The sequence below is a fragment of the Triplophysa rosa genome, linkage group LG16, assembly GCF_024868665.1.
Source record: "Triplophysa rosa linkage group LG16, Trosa_1v2, whole genome shotgun sequence".
Lineage (NCBI taxonomy): Eukaryota > Metazoa > Chordata > Actinopteri > Cypriniformes > Nemacheilidae > Triplophysa > Triplophysa rosa.
Genome location: NC_079905.1, coordinates 1,107,042 through 1,126,572, shown reverse-complemented (window position 1 = coordinate 1,126,572; position 19,531 = coordinate 1,107,042). Strand labels below are relative to the sequence as shown.

At 42.0% G+C, this 19,531-nt stretch overlaps 1 protein-coding gene and 1 long non-coding RNA gene across 3 annotated transcripts; one reads left to right on the top strand and one right to left on the bottom strand.

Moving 5' to 3' along the window:
* Nucleotides 1–5,846: 5,846 nt before the first annotated feature.
* scrt1a (scratch family zinc finger 1a) lies at nt 5,847–9,481 on the top strand. Its single transcript, XM_057354888.1, has 2 exons — nt 5,847–6,617; nt 7,413–9,481. Exons 1-2 carry the CDS (start codon nt 6,503–6,505, stop codon nt 8,135–8,137), a joined length of 840 nt encoding a protein of 279 aa, XP_057210871.1. The 5' UTR covers nt 5,847–6,502; the 3' UTR covers nt 8,138–9,481.
* A 290-nt stretch (nt 9,482–9,771) lies between these two features.
* On the bottom strand, nt 9,772–18,363 carry LOC130566510 (uncharacterized). 2 transcript variants are annotated; one of them, XR_008964485.1, is made up of 6 exons: nt 17,663–18,363; nt 17,377–17,452; nt 11,773–17,230; nt 10,686–10,798; nt 10,463–10,570; nt 9,772–10,166 (listed from the first exon to the last, which is right to left on the bottom strand). It is a non-coding gene; the product is annotated as an uncharacterized LOC130566510 (long non-coding RNA). The 2 variants fall into 2 exon arrangements; XR_008964484.1 differs by having other exon boundaries at nt 10,463–10,798.
* Between the last annotated feature and the right edge of the window lie 1,168 nt (nt 18,364–19,531).

Here is a 19,531-nt window from a genome sequence, read left to right as displayed (position 1 = left end):
ATGAGCTGGTTATTTGCATGGAGAGCCACGGACGCCTCCCCCGACATCCGCAGTTCTCATTTAGCGGATAATGAGATTGCTCCAGCCACACAAACCTCGACTGACGCCACAGCAGTCACTTCATCTCTCGCAGACCCTGACACTCCATATAAACACGCTCGACTCATCAACAGCTCCCGCGCCAAACTAATGGACACAAGTGCCTGAAAGTGGAGAGGACGTGGGCCAGCGCAGCCTCTGATTGGCTGGAAACTGAACGGCGTCTTTCTCGGGTTGTAGATGATGTGAGCCTGTAAGAAACTCAAAGGACCTCTTTAATATCTCAACTGTTTCACAATGAGAGCCAATGGAGACCTCTCAAATACTTTGTCTCAAATGTTTTGGGGAATCAAAATAGACATCATTGTTGACAGAATGTTGACCATTTGGCCTTCCCTGTTGAAAGAAACGGCATATGCTGGTTAGGTAGGTTTTGAAGCATGGTAGCTGGTTTGTGTTGGTTTAAGCTGGTCATGTGCTGGTTTAGGACCAGCTTAGACCAGCTCAGGACCATCTTAAACCAGCACAAACCAGCTACCATGCTTCAAAACCTACCTAACCAGCATATGCCGTTTCTTTCAACAGGGTTGGAAGAATTCGATGAGAAATGTTTGAGTTCTCTCACTTTTGAATTTACTTGCTGTCTCTGAGAAACATTAAGATATTTTAAAGATTTTGTTTTCAAATATCACGTACAAATAAAATCCATTTGACCTCGTCAGCTTTGGCTCTCTATGCTCTTACTGCATGTCAACACTTGACTCGTTCATGTCCGTATGCATCTTTTCATCTTTTCAAAACTGTCCCGACAACTGAACAAACCATGCTCACGTGCACACATACCGCACACAATCCATCACGTGCACACATACCTCACACAAAGCACGTTTACACAAACAAAACAAGCGACCGCACAGGTGCGCACACAGACCGCGTGTGTTTGAGCGTAAGCCAGAGGCTCTCTGCCCGTCCTGGTGTCAGTGAGGTGGGGGACAGGTGACACACTGGAGGGATACTGGAGGGCGCAATAAAAATGCTAATCTGCTTCACTCCCCTGTCGATGGGCTCTATGTAAAACACGTTAGGATTCTCCGCTTCACATGTGTGCTCTCAATCTAACAGTAGGCCTTTCTTTGTCTGGATCTCTATACGTGCTCTTCATTACTGGCAGCGGCCTTGAAGTCTTTACAGCTCATCAGCTCGACTCTGCTAATGACAGCGGCTTCACCATGAGCTTCAGTTCTGTACCCACACGCCAGCCTAATGAAGCCGGCCGAGAGACAAAGAGCTCACTGGACGGCATTGTCCCAATTAAAGGTCAGAGAAGAGAAGAGACTGAAACCCATTCGCCTCAAATGACCCCTGCCTCTGTCAACTGACTTCAAATGTTATGCGATTTGATTAAACGTTGATTTTAACACTAGTATTTGTTTGATATTTATTGGCTAAATAATGCAATGAAAAATACAGTACACTTTTCTTTTACATTTTAAACATGTCTTTGACATCAGTGTCGACCTGAAAATGAATTTGCATCAAGCGTTGTTGCTCATTTCACATGTTTCTTAAAGTGACAGTTCAACCCAAAATAATAATTCAGTCAGTATTCCCCTCATGTGTTTGCAAACCTTTATGCGAGTCTTTCTTCGGGAACACAAAAGAAGATATTTCGAGAAATGGTTTTGCGTTCATACAATGGAAGTCAATGGAGCTCAGAGTTGTTTGATGATCAACATTCTTTAAAATATCTTCTTTTGTGTTCTGAAGAAGAAAGAAAGTTATACAGGACTCAAATGACATGAGAGTGAAACAACGATGAAAGAATTCTCATATATATATTGGGGGTACTATTGCTTTACAAGCACTATATGACTAAACAGAGAATCATAAACAATAACACGACGCATGTTTATCATGGCAGCTTTATAAATTGATGAATGTTCAGTGTCCACTCCTCTAGCCGGTCTGTTTGAAGCCACAGCGGGTTTATCGGCCTGTCTGCATCCCTCCTGTCTCCTTAATCTCCTCCAGTCTCCGACGAAACGGGAATCTACATAATGTCGCCTTCACACCCCCTTACAGTGTCTTCAACTCTCACATCTCATTAGCTTCAGGGACTGCGCGGGTGAGATATGAGGTTTCCCCGGGGAGAGCCCCCCTATACCTTCCAGTTGGCCCGTGGGTCGGGCCGGTGGGGTCTGCTCCTCGGAGACCGGTTATGACAAATAAGATTAATGTCTCAAAAAGCTCTTGAGCCAAACAGATTAGACTGATAGCTGATTTTCTCAAGAGAAGCCACATGTGTGAGGTGTCACAGCATGCTGGGGTGGCGGTAAGAGTCACCCCCCCCCTCTAATGACCACTGGGGTGTAGAGGGTCAGGAGAGTAAAGGTCAAAATGTCTTGGGTAGCGGGCTCCCCATCTTCACGAGCACTGGAGCATCAGATGAAGGTTTGATGTTTCTCTAAGATAGAGGTTTCGTTAGAAACTGAAGATGAAACGCCTGCGGGTGGATAAACACGCGGTCACATATTCAGCACCTGTTTCCATTTGCTTTCCATTAAACTGCGATAGAGTCGCATCATTTGTACGTCTGTTCAATATGAGCAGTAATTATAGTGCTTGACTTATCAAAAATAAAAATGTGTGCCTTGTTTTAGTTGCAGGTTTTCTTACAGATGAGTGTAATGAGATGAATGACTTGGTTTGTTTTGTTTCCACAGATTCTTTAAAGAAGAAAACGCTGCATTCAGCAGAACGGGTCTAAAGTTGAAAAGAGGATTTTGAGGTGTTTATATCTCTTCATGATCACCTAAATGTGTCGAGCAGCTGACTGAGCAGCTTCTCCAGCAATGCTGTGAATTCTGCTTTTCTCCACAAACCAAGTTTTATGAAACAATTGCGCTTTATTCATAAGATGTTTTCTTTGTAATTACAGCACTCGGTCTGAATTTGACTTGAATTATCCTGAAACGAAGCTAAAATATTGATGACGAAGCGTTTCGTTTTTATTGCTCTTTGTATTTCTTGCAAAAGTATTGGGCTGTTTTTTTTATTTATTTCTCCAATAGACAATTATTGTACCAATAACATTCATGCAATGGGCTTATTATTAGTTTGGTGCGATACTCACGATCTATCAAAGCCAAATAAATCTCAATGTTCTCTAAAACCCAAAGACCACAACCATTTTTCCCTGTGTTAAAATGTCACACAAAAAAACAGATCAAGGCAATTGGAGGTCAATGTTTCTCTGTTGCTTTTCTGTTGTAATTGACTTAATATGATTACTTCAATGCATTTCATTCTTTATTCACTTTCAATAGTAAATTGTCATCCTGACTTCTTTTTGAGCAGTGAAACAAATAACAACATGGCTGTTTGTCTGTCTAATGGGAAAATGAGGATTCTTAATGTAAATAATTCTGAGTTTATCCACTTAGTGCAGATTGTGGATATGATGCAGTCAGAAAGAGAAGAAAGGGAGGGGGTCAACCGCTAAACCTCAATCTGCCCGTCAATGTCACCGGGCAGCTGCAGAGGGGCATGAGCTCTCAACAGACATACCCTCATGAGAGCAAGAGCTCTGATCTGAAGAAGAGTGTGTGTGTGCGTATCCTTTGATAAGAGAGATAGATGGTGCAATAACTTGTGATTGTATGAACGCATGGCTGTGGAAATGGATTTTGACATTTTCTGTATCTCTAAATGAAGCTGCGAGTTTAACCCTTTTTTCCCTTTTGTCAGTTGTTCAGTGGCATAGAAAGTCTTCATCCACCCATCTGTTTATTGAGAACCTGAAAATGTTTCCTTGTTTTTATTTCTGCCTGATCTGAACCATAAGCATGTTGTAACTTAATGTAATCAATTCTGAGGCACGGCTTAGTAGGTGACCTCACGCAACACTCAGTTAAACATTAACGCAGAATTTTCTGTAAAAGCTCCACAGAAATAAAAATGCTTTGACTTGCAAACCAGGTGTCTCAACCCAAAACTCTCATCTGCTTAGTGCTTAGTGCTTAGTACTTAGCTCATCTGCATCTGCTTAGTGAAAGCTTACTACTAACTTTCTTACTAAATATAAATGTAACACACGATAACGAACTTAAAGAAAACAATTACGAATCCATTCAGGAAACTATGTGTATTAATACAAACTCCCTTTGAATACAGGAAAACGTATAAACTATTAGTTTACATTTTACCAAAATCACCTATCGGCCTTTACAAGACTACCTGTGCAGATTTTAGGCTTGTAGGCCTAAATATGTTTACACCCTATCCTATGACCTTCATGTCCTCCTATCTCCTGCACTGATTTGAATCTGGCACATTGAAAACGTCGTACACGTGAGGATGAAATGTCAATGAAGTGCTTTTGATTCGAACTCCAGCAAGACGTTTGTTCTCTGTGTCTCAACACACCGTACACTATTATTATGCAAATAAAGCACACCTCAATATTTTCGCCTGGTGTTTTTCAGCTGATGTCAGCACTTCCCGAGAACCTTCCGTGCGCGCACGTCCTCCCCCCCACAAACGCGTCAGGTCGCCGTGGGCTGCTGCGTTGTCCTCCGGTGCGCTTGGGAATGTCAACTGCTGCGCAACAGTGTCCTACATACTTCACTGCGTGCTCGTGATAATAACACACGTACGTGCGTGCACATTAACACTAGTGACTAAGTCAAATCAACCTAAGGGTCATTCTACACACCGGCTGCCATTTGATTTCTTCTTTTTTAACGGCATACACACAATGCGTAAAAACAAATTTTGAGCTCTGGACCTAAAAAGGTCAAAACTGTTGCCATAAATATGTTGTGATGTTCATATGTAGAAATAACAAAATACAAATATGATGCACATTACTAATAAGATGCACATTACTAAAATATATTTCAATTTAGCTTGAGCATGCAGTTTATTAAGACTTCACATTTGTGTCAAACTGCAATGAAATTGCAGTGTATTTTTGCGGATGAATTTCTGTATGCAGCCACTGAGAAAATGAAAAATGTATAATTATGTAAAATTATTTCAAGGTCTCCACAGACAATTAAGAACGCAACGCGGCATCTATCACTATTTTTTGAAGGTGAATATAGTAAAATGAGAATCCTACAGCGGGACGTCCATATTCAAAAGCGTCCCATTGAAAACCTGAACAATGAGAACACGATGTCAGACAACAGTGTGTACTAGAGCTCCAGGATTGGCGTTAATTGCGGACATATGGCTCCTAGAGGAATCATTGAGGAAACGGACCTTCTGGTACCCAGTTCGTGAGATTTGCATGAGAAGAAAGCCATTGGTTTATAGACCGTGATGTAAAAGAATGACCCGAAAGCCTGAGGCCACAGTCAGTAGTTAATTTTAAGGTTCGCGTGAAGAGCAGCGCAAAACAACACAACTCGGGAGGGCGGATTTTGACGCACCAAGGGGGGTGAAACGTTGCAAAGGCGAAAGATGCGAAATGTGAGACAAGCGTATCGAAAATATAACAAACTAAATTAACTATTTAAATAACATGTCTTGCAAATGTTAACATGCAATCTAGTTTTAAACAAGTCATTGTATTCTATTTATTGTATTTTTAAATACGTTTGGGCTGTTGTTTTTCATGTAAAAAGGGGGAGCCTAATTTAAATAACACATAAATATAGCCTATACATACATTTATGAACGTTGATTTAAATAGAACTTCTTTATCATATAAAGGAACCCTCTGTGCATCTTCTCAAATCCCGATTGACTTCGAGAAAATCTGGCGCAGGCGTTGACGCCTCACAGCGTTATTAAACCATCCAGTTCAATGTTGGTCCCGGGAGATTTTTTTTATGGATTAAATTAAGTACTTCCATCTTCATTTCCCACCTGATCGCAGCCATATAAATCCCAACAGCTGATCAACAGACTTCAGAAAGCCCGACGCCTTCAGACGGAGCAGCTGCGAGATAAAGCCGAGGAGTGGGACGCGATCGCGCTTGATGCACACTCCGCTATTTTCCTTTCTTTTCTGTGTCGCTGAGGTTAGAGAAAAGCATATCGGGAAGAGGACTAGTTAGTGGAAACTTAAAACTCGAACCTGCAAGAGAGGATCGTCGTTAAGGATCCCGAAGCAAGGAGACACAGTAAAGGAAAGAGAAACGGAGAGAGAGAGAGAGAGAGAGAGAGAGACAGAGAGCGAGAGAGAGAGAGCGGAGCTGTCCAGTGCTGAAGACGCGCCGCCGAACGGGAGCTGTCCAGTACTGAAGTTGCATTTCTGCCAAGAGCGTCGCTGCCTCGCGCTGCATCAACAAAAGCGCAATCAGGGGCTCGAGGGTCCGCCGTTACCCTGTGCTGGCATCCGAATCTCGGCGTTACCGAAGAGGAACGATCAAATACGCGACCGCCGCCTGGGTTGCATGAGGAAAACGAGAGATTCGACCGGCGGACGAGTGTTTTCTTTTCCTCAACCTAAAACATGCCAAGGTCCTTCCTGGTCAAAAAGGTTAAACTTGATGATTTCTCATCCGCGGATTTGGAGCGCTCGTATGGCAGATCCAGGGCAGACATCAGCCTGCGCTTTCACGAGAAAGGTAATTATATTTATTTCCAGACCATGTTAATACAGTAAAGGTGCCGTGTCTAGGTGGTGATCAAAACGCATGTTTTTAATGTAAATGTGCTGCAGCTTAAAGACATAACAGTGTGAATTGACCCACGGTCACGGTTGCGTTCAACGCCGTCACACGGAGCACAGTTTTGTCGAGTCGGCATATTTTGCCTTTTAGGTCTCGAGCACGCATTCGAATGCATTTTATTTAGGAAAACGCAGAGCTAGCAACAAGTCCCCAGCATGTAAAGCATGTTGTGTGTTGTTTTGGTATTCATTTATCACGCACACGCGGGAGCTCAATGTCACGGAATCATTCACACTCGTGCACACTCATACACGTTGAGTCTATTAAGGGAACGTTTGATTGGGTTTCAGGTTATTACTCACGCTCTACATAACACAGGCATTCTGTACATTTATGGAATATTCATGCGCGTTGGTATCTAGGGGTTATGAAGTAATATCTTCTGTAAGCGTTTGTTTCACTCGGTACACATCGACCTAATTCTGCTAGATTTCTATCGAGACTGCAAACGCAATTATAAGTGAGGCGATATCATTCTCCTCGCCACTGTGCTTGAACGGGTTGCCACGTTAATTGAAATGGAGAGCTATTGATTTTGTGTGCGTGCGTATGGGGTTAATGTAGGGAAAAAAACGTTTTAAGAGAAGTCTGCATGTCTGGGCTCACCCATCTGACAGGCTACTGTAAATGAGCCAAATGCACACTGTTGCGTCTGTAAATGTGACGCTCTGTTGCTCCTTCCAACGGCAGGGTACATCAGAGACTACCTGACCCCGGCCGTGTACGACGGCGAAAGTGACAATGGCATCAAAGTACCCTCCCCCGGGCCCATCTACGACAGCATCCACAGCGACTACGGAGCACCCGACTCCGATCAGCCGGACAGCCCGCAGTCGGAGATCTCCTCGGGGTACATCAACGGAGACAACGCCGTCAGCGAGGGATACACCGTGGATGCCTTCTTCATCACGGACGGGAGGTCGAGGAGAAAAGTCATCAGCAGTCCGAGGAGTATTCAACGGCACACGTGCAACGAGTGCGGAAAAACCTACGCCACGTCTTCCAACCTAAGCAGACACAAGCAAACGCACCGGAGCATGGACAGCAAAATGGCCAAGAAGTGTCCCACCTGCGGGAAGATTTACGTCTCCATGCCGGCCATGGCCATGCACCTGTTGACCCACGACCTCAAGCACAAGTGTGACATCTGCGGCAAGGCCTTCAGCAGGCCGTGGCTTTTACAGGGACACATGCGCTCGCACACGGGGGAGAAGCCCTTCGGATGCGCGCACTGCGGGAAGGCGTTCGCCGACCGCTCGAACCTGCGCGCCCACATGCAGACGCACTCGGCCTTCAAACACTACAAGTGCAAGAGATGCGACAAGACCTTCGCGCTAAAGTCCTACCTGAACAAGCACTACGAGTCGGCCTGCTTCAAGGGAGCGTTTTCTCCGCTGAGTCCGCTGGACGAGTGAAAAAAACGCGACGTCAAACTTCCAACCGGTTGACAGCACATTTAAACTCGATTTGTTGTCCTGCAGCAACAACATCTCTGAGGAAATCATGGATTAATCGCATGTACCTTAACTTCTCTCTCTCTCTCTCGCTCTCTCTTTTTCTTTCTTTTTGAGCGTACTTTCTCTCTCTTTCTTTGTTCAGAGCCGAAACATCATCAGTTTTGCCAAAACTCAGAGGACATTGAAAATGTCTTTGTTTCTCTCGAAAGGTCAAACCTTTTCTCTAAGTATTGGATAATATTGTACTGCTGCCAGTGGCCACAAAAGTATTCAGCGTTAAGGTAAACCTATTTATTCATTAACTTATTTACCTATTTATTTCCTACAAACTGTGTAAATTATTTGCACTTTATGTTGTTGTTCTTCAGTTGCCAAGCCTTCGTCATTAATATGCCAAAGCATTTGCCACTTTCTGAATAACTTATTTTTGTTTGCCACTTTATAAGTTTGTTGCATGCACGCAAAAAAAGAAGAAAACTACTACTACTACTACTACTAAGGAAATCTATGCCAATTTTATGAAGCTTTGGATTTTTTTTGCCAAAACCTAGATAGCATCCTTGGGCAATATCTCTCGGGAGTCATGATGATGAATAGAGCAATAATGCATGGTATTTTTCAAAGCTAAAACGAGTAATAACTATAGCCTTTTTAATCACGATTTTATCCAATACTATCAGTAGTCGTTCAGAAGTTAAATATCAGGGAAATGCCAGAGTAGTATTAGCTGATACTTCCACGGGACGGGACGGGGTGGGGACGGGATTTGGGGTCCTTTTGTAAGTGGTTATGCACTGCCTGCCTCTTATTAATAACGTAGTTTTAGAAGTTAGGCGCGCGACCGAATCGTAAAGCCGGGAGCGCGCGCTTCTCTCAAGTGGATGACTTGTAGGAGATGCAGCACTGCATCATCGCGGACAGGTGGACAAGCTTCATCCGAGCGAGGGTCTTTGAAAAGCACTTCTTTGAGAACATTTCCGAACCTTTTTGAAGAATAATACAAACTAGTAGCACAAACCTTAGCGATTCAGGTAGACGAGCCTTGTGTTAGCCGAACCTCTGTTTTTCTATCTACGGACACGGAGAACAAACTGTTTAATGCAAGACTTTGCTTTGTAAATACTCCTTTGGAATCAAATATTTCTACAGACTGTAAAGAATCTAATGAACTTATATCTGGACTTCTTTTCCCTGGGTGTTTTTCCCCAGCGTTTGAACAATATGTAAAGCACAAATGACACCGGGCATTTTCTCACTTCATAATAAAGAACAATTAAGTAACCGCTTGTTGTCTATCTGTTTCTCTCCGAGTGTTACTGCACGCGTCTGCTGCTGATGATGACGGAACCTGCTGATTCAGACATGAGTAAGCATCTGATGATGTCATTTCTAACGACGTCAAGCGTTCAGCTATTGACGTAACAGCAACATGGGCACAAAAAAAAGCTATTGACGTAACGGCTTCGGCGTGACCTTAAGCAAAACGTGAGCTCGGCGCAGTATTTACCCACACTGTAAAAAAAAATCCCGTAAAAAAACAGATAAAGTACTGCAGAAAATTACCAGTACATTTTCCTTTATTTTACGGACATTTCCATTAATGCTAAAATGCAAATGAATGCAGTGCAAAATGTAAAATACAGGTAAAACAACTGTAAAAATGAACACGGAAAATTCCTTCATATTAATACAGTATATTGTGCCCTATTTTTACGGCTTTTTTTTAGAGTGCAGAATCATCATTTCTAATGGAGACGCCAAACACAGGATTAAATGCAAACGCTTTCATCGCAATTAAATCATTGACTGACGCCTTTGTTACGCGTGATTGAGTTTTTCTTCATTATGTTTTCAAGGAGCTCTTGAGAGAAAGGCGCACGATCAAAGGCTCGAAATGTCTCCACTATGCTCTGGCTTGTACGCGCGGGTCTTTCAGCAGAATTCTGAATTCGGCCGTCTGGTCGAGCCGTCTGGTCGCAGTACAGTCCTGAGCAACACAGAAAAAAACAATTTAATGTGTTTTCTTAAAACTCCAAGTAGTACACAACATTTCCATTGCAAAAAATGGTTTTACACAAATCTCCTGTTTTAATGCGAGTCAAAACACACATTTTAAGTATGCTCACATCCAAAAAAACAAATGTCCCCTCAAGGTCAAACCTGCTGTGGGTGTTCTTGTGTACCAGTTTGTTTAATTGATGGGACTGTACGTACCGAGGCCCCTGTAGGGCTTTGGGGGGGGTCTGTATATGTGTGTGTGTGCTGCTCTATTGAGTGACTCACAAACAGGAGTGTGAGAGGTGAAGGAACATCACAATCCCTCCGGTCTTTCCATCTTCTGAGGATGACACTTTGTTCTGACCCCATGAGTTAAGACCCTCGTGACTTTCCCTGCGTCTCCAGACCTCTGACATGTTAATCATTTGCTTTCTTTCAGTGTTCAACCGAATTAAGAACATACGTCAGAGATGCTGCAATAAAATGATCCTTGTCATGATTTACTCACCATCACGTCTCTCCAAATGCATCTGCTGTTATTTCTCTCAGTGTCTGTGGAACACAACAGGACATGGGTTCATATGATTCACACGCTGTAGTCCAGGTCATGTTATACTGTATCTGTGTGTGAGGAACAGACCGAAATGTAAGTTGTTATTATGTGAAATCTTGTTCCATTTCCCTCTTAAATCTCCAGTCAGTAGAATGGAACCGGTGCGCTCGGGTTGGGTTACAGGACAGAGAAGACGGTGTCTGGTGTCAATCCTGCTATTGCGCTTCAACATGTTATTCTAGTCTGAACGCGGGTGTGAATGAGATTAACGTTAACCATTTTAATGGCCTGACCATTAAAGAGATCTTAAGAATGAATAAAGCTACATCACTCCTTACATTTAGAGATTCCAGAAGATATATTTGGACTCTATGTCATTGAATTAGATAACAAAACATGAAAAATGAAGACAAAACGCTGGATTATGTTCATAGTTCATGTGATGAAGGACAGCTGTGGTTACTCTGTAAAAACACGCGTGTAAACTTAAAGAGAACCGACTTCATGTGTCCAATACAAAACACCCAAATACTCACTTGATTCGCTGTTTCAGACATTTTGTGTCCAAGTATGCAAGCGCTATTTTGGGATACTCAAAATCTGACACAGACGTGTACACAATTTATCCAAACACAATCTCCAATCGTTTTGATTCCAGATGGAAATAACAGGTTAATATTAACCATAACTTTGCTATAAATAATTGTATACATTCAGCAGCAGATTTTTAAAGTTCACGCTGTGTTAGTTGGTTAAGATAAATATGATGTTGAACTCATGGACTTTGGCTCAGACTCCACGCTATACTCATGAAATTCCAGCTGATGTCACATCACATGTGGTGTTTCTGTTTGGAAAAGGCCACTACTCTGATTCACAGCGCTTGTGACATTATGGAAATGAATCCGTTAATTCTAGTAAATAAGATATCTGTGCAGTGGACAGCTGACCGTGTCTGTACGCTGCATGCGGAGAGAGAGAATATCAATTTCAAAGCCTGAGCGAATCAGATCAGATCTGAAAATCCTGCTTAAAACCTCACAGTGAAAGTCTTGTGTTGTTACTGGTAAGCGCAGCTCCTGCTGGCTTTCTTCAGCGTCCCGTGACGTTAGAAAGTGCTGTTCTGAGACGTCTCCGAGCTCCGGCATCATTATCAGTCCCGCGCTGAATCCGAGGCGGATCTGCTCTCCTGAGGAAACACCTAATTGCGCTGCGATGGGCAGCATCAGCAGAATCCATTACTTAAATGGGAGACAGGTGCGCTGAGGCCGGGCGTTTGCGGCTGTGCCAGGACTCTGACGTCACACTACCGTCCCAATGCTTAAAGCTCCAGCAGGCCCGCTGAGTGTGACCTCCACAGCCTCTTCCTGTTTCAAGAGGAAGTAGATCTCAGAAAACAAACACGCAGAGACGTCGTTACCACCACAAAACAAACTATGAAGATATTCTGCATGTTCATCCCAATAAAAACTCTTTGTTGTTCTTTCAAAGCTTCTCACTTTAGTCTCTTCGAAGCCTCAACTTTGTATCCACGGACTTACAAAAAGATACAAATGAGTCAACTTTTGACTTGCGGTCAAAGTACCAAACTATAAAATGATCATGGATGCCACAGCACAGATCATATGGTTTTGAAGATTTCACTGTAAAAATGTAAAAAAGAGTTGGAGTTGAGATGTCTGACCTCCCAAGGATGATGTCACGGTGACATCATACGTTACATTCTGAAAGCAGCCGATTTGCCGTTCAGGGTGTGTGACGATACACAATTTTGACACTTTCTTTTAGACCCTTCTCTCTTCACACACACACACCGGACGAGGGGAGCACTTAACATTTCATGAACGTGAACTTTTCACACACGTGTCAGACAGAAAAGCCACTTTCCAAAGGCCAAGCGCAGTATCTAGGCAAACATTTTCAAAACCAACAGAAATGCTTCCGTCAGACGTGAGCGAGCGAGCCTGTGAGTGTGTGAGAGAGAGAGAGAGAGAGAGAGAGTGCTGACCCAGTTTGGCTGACATGCAGCGAGCGGTTTGCATTTCTGTGCAGCCCCTCGTGTCTCCTTTTCTCAGGACATCAGAAGCCAGACATCTCCTCTATAGACAGGGCTCAATCCCAGGCTTCTGATTGGCTAACGAGGCGGAACGTCTTAAATGACAGTGACTACACTCAACTACCTGTGTGTGACACAGCAGTACAGCTGAGAATCAAAAACTTTTATTGTTATTCACAACTGACTCAAGTTCTCTAGAAACAGAAACCAAATGATTTTCACGATGCAAGCCTCCATTAACGTTCTTAAAAGCAACATGTCAGGTATTCTGTCTGTGAAATAATGTTTGATGAAACATTCACAATAATATACAGTACAGTAGTACGTGTGGGTGAATCCTGTTTGGCATATTCTACCCTAAAATAAAAATACATGTATTTTGCATAAATAAGATAAATCTCATAAAGCAATACATGTTTATTTTTTTACCACAAATCTCACTACTATAATGCAAAATAAATACAAATAAAGCTTAATTATTTTCATGTAGTGAATTCTTAACTAATTCTAAATTCATTTGAATGCATGATTTAGTGTTGTCTATATATCATGGTAGTGTCTGTCACACTGCATTTAATTATTTAATGCAGATTTAAACTGTAAAATTAGACTATAACAGTACATCATGTAAAATGGAAGCTTAAAAACATAAAGCCTAAATGTCCAAATTGGAAAGAAATTGTCATGGACTTTTTTGGGGGGGGGGTGAAATGTAACCTGGCCAATATTCTTGTGTTTCTATATACTGTATGTCGTGTGTGTGTGTGTGTGTGTGTGTGAGAGAGAGAGAGACGGCTGTGACGTGACACACAGACATCCCCTCAGGCACAGACAGGTGATTAGCTCTTGGTTAGGGGCAGTTGAGCGATGTACGGATGAACTGAGGTTATGAGTTACTCACAGCCGTGCGCGTGTGTGTGTGTGTGTGTGTGTAGGAGTGTTATTATAGCACATGCTGTTTGGCAGCGAACGCAGAGAAATGTGCAAAACATACGCCTTCTCGTTCACCCATTCCTCTCTCTCTCTCTCTCTCTCTGTCTGCCTGCCTGTCTCCTTTAATCTCTCTCTCTCTCTCTCTTTGGGTATTCTAAACAAAAAGCAGGTGATTCAGTCGAGTCATTAGGAGGTCAGAATCATGACATTACTCCTCTGAAAGTGTCAGCAATACGGAAACATCATGAAAATTCATCAGGAGCTTTGATGTTTTGAAGGTTGTGCAGGCGTCTGTCTTAAGATGCGAGTTTGTAAAGTGGAAAGCACTCTGCGTGTGGGAGTGTAAGGGTGGGCGTCACGCGTGTACACGTGCACACAGAAGCAATAATCCTGTGTTTCTATCAGTGCCTGAGCAACCGTTTCAACATCATCTCGAACACTGCTCAGATAAAAAAAACACCTCAATATGAACTCAAACACCTCTCATCACAACAAAACGATTTCAATGAATAAAAGTTGCATTTAATAAAAACCAACTAACGGTCAATTTAATAATTCTACTGCATATCAACAACTGACTTGTATTTCTCCAAAAACATCTAAAACAATGTTAATACCTAAATAAACCATGTGAGAATTCAGAAAGCTCACAAAGAAAAACCTCTGAGCGATAAAAGCTCCCTGTGTGAGATGATGATGATGCTTCAGTGTTTTTCAGCGTGTCTTTGTATTGCCTCGTGTTATTGGTGCCCTAACAGTGAAACACAAGACTCTCAGAGAGCTCAGATCACCCGCAGACCACTCAATGAAGCCCACCCTCCTCCAGACCCTTCAGGTGGTCTCATCTCAGGACATGATGCGGCTTTATCGAGGTCCCGCTGCTGTATCTGAAACGAATCAAAGATCTAGCACAGAATGTGGCGGCACACAGAGCTCTGTCCGCTCGCCGCCGGACGCTTCGGCTGTAATGCGTCAGACTGTGTCTGTGTGGAGCCAAACCTGCCATCTGCTGAGATGTGCTGCGTCACCGGGAAAATAATTCAAGAAGAGGGAGAAACCACGTGACTGCAAGAGGCTCTTCTGTTTACACCAACAAACCCGGCCTGACATCTGAAGGCACAAACTCTCACAAAAAGAGAGATCTACAGACAGACGATGATGTAAAATAATGTCAACAACACAAGCTCATGACATCAACTGAAAATAAATGCATCGTTTTTATTTTGGAAATTTCTCAACTGACCTTATACAGCATAGCGATGATCTTTATTATGACAAAATTCTATGGAGATGACAGGAAAGGTGGAGCACATCACAAACTTTAAAAGTGTCATGAATTAAGACCCGATCTTTTGTTATATAAGAGGGAATCGTATTCAAGCGAACATCCTGTAAGTGTCAGAACTGAAAACACCCTTGTTACTGAAAGACAACTGTTATTGACACCAGGCCCAGCGAACGCCAGGTCCTGGAATGCACCTGATAGGTTGAACACCGCCTCCACAGAAGAATATCAACGACTACTTCTCTAGCCCCGCCCACCGGTTCGCGCATGACAGAACTGAAGTAACACAAGAACCAGATAGAGCGAGCAAGCAATAAACATGCCGTTAAAGATCGCAAAATATTGTGCAGTGCCTGGTTGTGGAAGAACACAGTCGCTCCTTCAGATTCCGACAGTAGTAATGCGTGGTTGAAGTTTATTTTTAAAGACGTTCCAGCTCACGTGGGTAAAACATTCAGCTTTGTTCGCTTCATGTCACCGCGGATTCCTTTGTGAACAAGGCCCAGGTCGACGCTGGATTTGTGGAGAGACTAAAATGAAAAAGCTGTCAATATTGGATCCGACAGGAATGGCGCAGCAATCTTATGTGAGTAAAACATATTTGTACTATGACTCACTATTGCTTTGTCAGAGCTCGCTTGATATGTCCTGATAATGTGTAACCTAACGTGACGTGTCTAACCAAATTCACAGACGGCTCCAACTAAGTTGACTACGCAAACTGCTATCCAATCATAGCAGTGGGCGTTTACTTCCAAGTCTTCAATGCGGCACGCCCATTAACACATATTGTCGGCCTCAAAACCCGGGTAGAAAATAGCCTATTACTTTTTGACTGTAAAAACCACGCGAACGTCATAAATAGACCTCATACAACAGTATAAAACAATAAAAAAGGCCAGTTCATGACACCTTTAACACAGACTGTTGGGTAAGAAAAACGGACTAACAGGAAGACTTTTTTATGTCTAGGTTCTATGTTGTTTGTGATACAGTTTGATGTTTGTGTGAAGCACAATGAACCAAACACTTACATTTACATTTACATTTACATTGAGTCATTTAGCAGACGCTTTTATCCAAAGTGACTTACAAGTTGGGTAAACAATGGAAGCAACTGGGCCAGCATTAGGAAAACAAAAAGCATAAGTGCAATAAAACATGTCTCACAAAGCCTGCTACAGTGTACAGGGCTAAGGTTTATTTTTTTGACAGAAAGAGAAGAAAAGATATAGAAGTCAGAACTGATCGGTCAGGTGCTGACGGAAGAGATGTGTTTTCAGACGATTCTTAAAGATGGCCACAGAATCTGCTGATATTTAAGGACGGGCAGATCATTCTACAAATGTGGAACCAATCCAGAGAAGGTTCATGAGAGCAATTTTTTACCTTTTTGGGATGGATGCACTTAAAGGCGGGGTGTCCGATTTCCGAATTACGCTTGTTTAGACGAAGTCGGGCCGAGTACCAAAACAACCTTGTAGCCAATCAGCAGTAAGGTGCACAGGACGGACATTAGTTGAGCCGAGCGCTGACGGAAACAAAGATGGGGTAGGGGTGTCTTTGATTTGATGATTTGAACATCAACAACGGCTAAGAGAAATCGGACACCCCGCCTTTAAATGTTGAAAATGTTTCATTTCATAGGAAGATGAGTTCAGAATATGAAGTTACCTTGATGGACAGCTTAGTGAGAGAGAACATTATGGAACATCTGAGAATGCATCACACATGCACACAAAGCTATTAATAATTAAAACATAATTAATTCATTATTAAAAATGTATATAAAATTATTTTATACATTTATAAACTACTAATGTTATAATATCAGCAATCCACAGCATAACAGATTTCAGGCATTAAAACCATTCATCCATTCTTTACACCACTTCTCCCTAATGAAGGCAGAAAAAACTTGATTTAAGAGTGGTAATAGATCACAGTACACTTAAAAAAGTAAAAATGTTTTGTTTTGATCAAGTGTAAACCAAATCACAATATTGCAGAAAGAAAGAAAACTGTGAAACATGAGAAGTGATTGTTTACAATATGTGGGTAAAAGACAATAACAGACTTTGTTTGTTGAATATCTGAGTGTTTACAGCCACTTCAAAAGCTTTGGGGTCATCTTTAGTTTTAGGGTACAGGCATTCAAGAAACTGAGGCTCCCTCCTTCGCTCAGTTTCTTCACATGCAGATGTATGTACTCGTCATCTCCTATGCCTGAGAGAGAGAGAAAGATTTATCTTATAACATTTCTGTCAACTGGTAATAACAACAACACGTTATAACATTTTTCTTACTCATAAAATAAAATTCTTTCTAAGTCATTGTCTGCTTAAATGGTTTGTTATTGAAAAGGGTCAAACCTTGATTGAGTAGTTCCTTCTGGAAACCTCTTGATCTATATAAGAACCAGCTTTGAACACGTGCAGCTCCCTTCACCTAAACAAATCCAAATGATATACATATCAAAGAGCATCAAAGAGAGCAACCGGATTAAGGAATTAGCCTATATACAGTATCTGTATCTGTCAATAAAAGATATTTTGGGTCTGTTCTTATCAAGTTCTTAACCTGTGACACCCGTGATCTCTTTTAATCCATCCATGTGTGTTCTGCTGGGTGGTGTTAGAGAATGTGTTAATAATTCACCTTTCAGTGAGACGTGTTGATGTGAGTGTGAGAGCGTCTGAAGATCCAGACAGCAGGAGGAGAACACTGGAAGAACATGAGAGGGCAAACATATGTGAAGTGCTCAACAGCACTGATGCTGAGAAGTTTATGAGACAGAGAGAGAGAGAGAGAGAGAGAGAGAGAGAGAGAGAGAGAGTGAGAGAGAGAGAGAGAGAGAGAGAGAGAGAGTTTGTGTTGGGTGCATGAGGATGAACTGGACTCTGTGATTTCTGTAACATGAAGCATGTACATTAGACATGTCTGTCATCTCTTCACTGACGCGAGCTCATATAACACGCCTGACTGAAGCACTTTCATTGATCTACACACTTCTTATCCATTACTCGCCCTCCAGCCGTCCGCACACACGCTCACATTTTATGTTGTCATGTCTGAACCGCTTGTAAGGTGAGTGATAAAATCACATCGTCGGCGTGTATTCCAAAAGAGTTCAATACAAGAGAACAGAGGGATCCAATCCGGACACTGAACTCAGACGGAAGGGTCACAGGTCTGCCACTCTCACAATCACCCGATCAACAGAGAAATGAGTCTCATTACAGCACAGACATTAAAGCATATGTGGACGATTCCGGCATTATGGACGTGACATTAAAATGCTCAGAGAATGTATTTGTTACGAATATATTCAACCATCTTGTTTATATTTCACTTAACCGCTGTTGATAGAGTCTAAACATCACAAAAATCTATGTGAAATTTAAAAATCTATCTAAAATTTTACTATGAACAAGATTTTCTATTTTAAAAAAAGATAAATAAACATGTGTTATGAATGTGACAGAGGAGATCCTAAATATAGGACTGCAGTTATATTGGATTACTAATATTTGACTTTAGATTAATATTGATCTTTTGACTTATTGATCTTTAGTGAATTTGCAGAAAAGTTCTCTTGTCATTTTACCTGTAAACAGTACTGAAGATCACATCTATTCTAACTTCTTATTGACTGATTTTTCTCTATTATTCAGTTAATTTCAACTAAATTCTGTTAAATAATTCAAGTTTTTGTTCAATAATAAAATTAAGTAATGAAATTTGAACATTTTGGCACGATTATATTTTTGCATACAAAAATAATTATAGACATAATCAGATCAAAAAGTTAGTAAGGTCATGATAATATAGATTAATATATAACATAAAATATTCCGCTTCACAGATCTCTGCACACATCATGACATCTGAGCATTGATGGAACCAGTGGACAGACTTCATGAGGTCAGTGGTGTGGAGCATATCACAACATCTGCCCTTCACTCACTGTGCTCATAAAAGAACACCATTCAAACCACTTATAAAATCATCTCTGAACGCCTCACACACGCACGCGCGCGCGCTCTGGTCTGCCACGGCTTAATCAGAACATTTACAGTCAAGTGGCTCAAGCTAATTCTCCGTAATAGCATGTCAAGAGCATTTTTACGTGAAATATTCCTCAATTCTGCGGGCGTTCCGGAGCGTGTTAATACTGCAGGCCTGCCAGCCGAGAGAGATGGAGCGCAGTCTTTATCAAAGGCACGACGCCTCTTTAGTCTGACGAATAGATACTCGGAGCACCTCGCCACAATTTCCCTCTTTTAATTGTGTTATTCAAAGGACGGAAGAATAATGAGAGAATCTGTGAACTCCCCTCCTCTCACTCGCTTCTCTGTGAACGTGTTGTGGAATCTGTGCTCTATTACACCACTGCAGTACTGCCTGTCTCTCTCTCTCTCTCTGTCTGTCTGTCTGTCTGTCTCTCTCTGTCTGTCTGTCTGTCTGTCTGTCTCTCTCTCTCTGTCTGTCTGTCTGTCTGTCTGTCTCTCTCTCTCTCTCTCTCTC

Excerpts from the sequence above, each read along its gene's own strand:
- scrt1a (XM_057354888.1), top strand. The coding sequence starts at position 6,503 with ATGCCAAGGTCCTTCCTGGTCAAAAAGGTTAAACTTGATGATTTCTCA. Across the intron at positions 6,618-7,412 it reads CCTGCGCTTTCACGAGAAAG|GGTACATCAGAGACTACCTG; the intron begins GTAATTATATTT and ends TTCCAACGGCAG.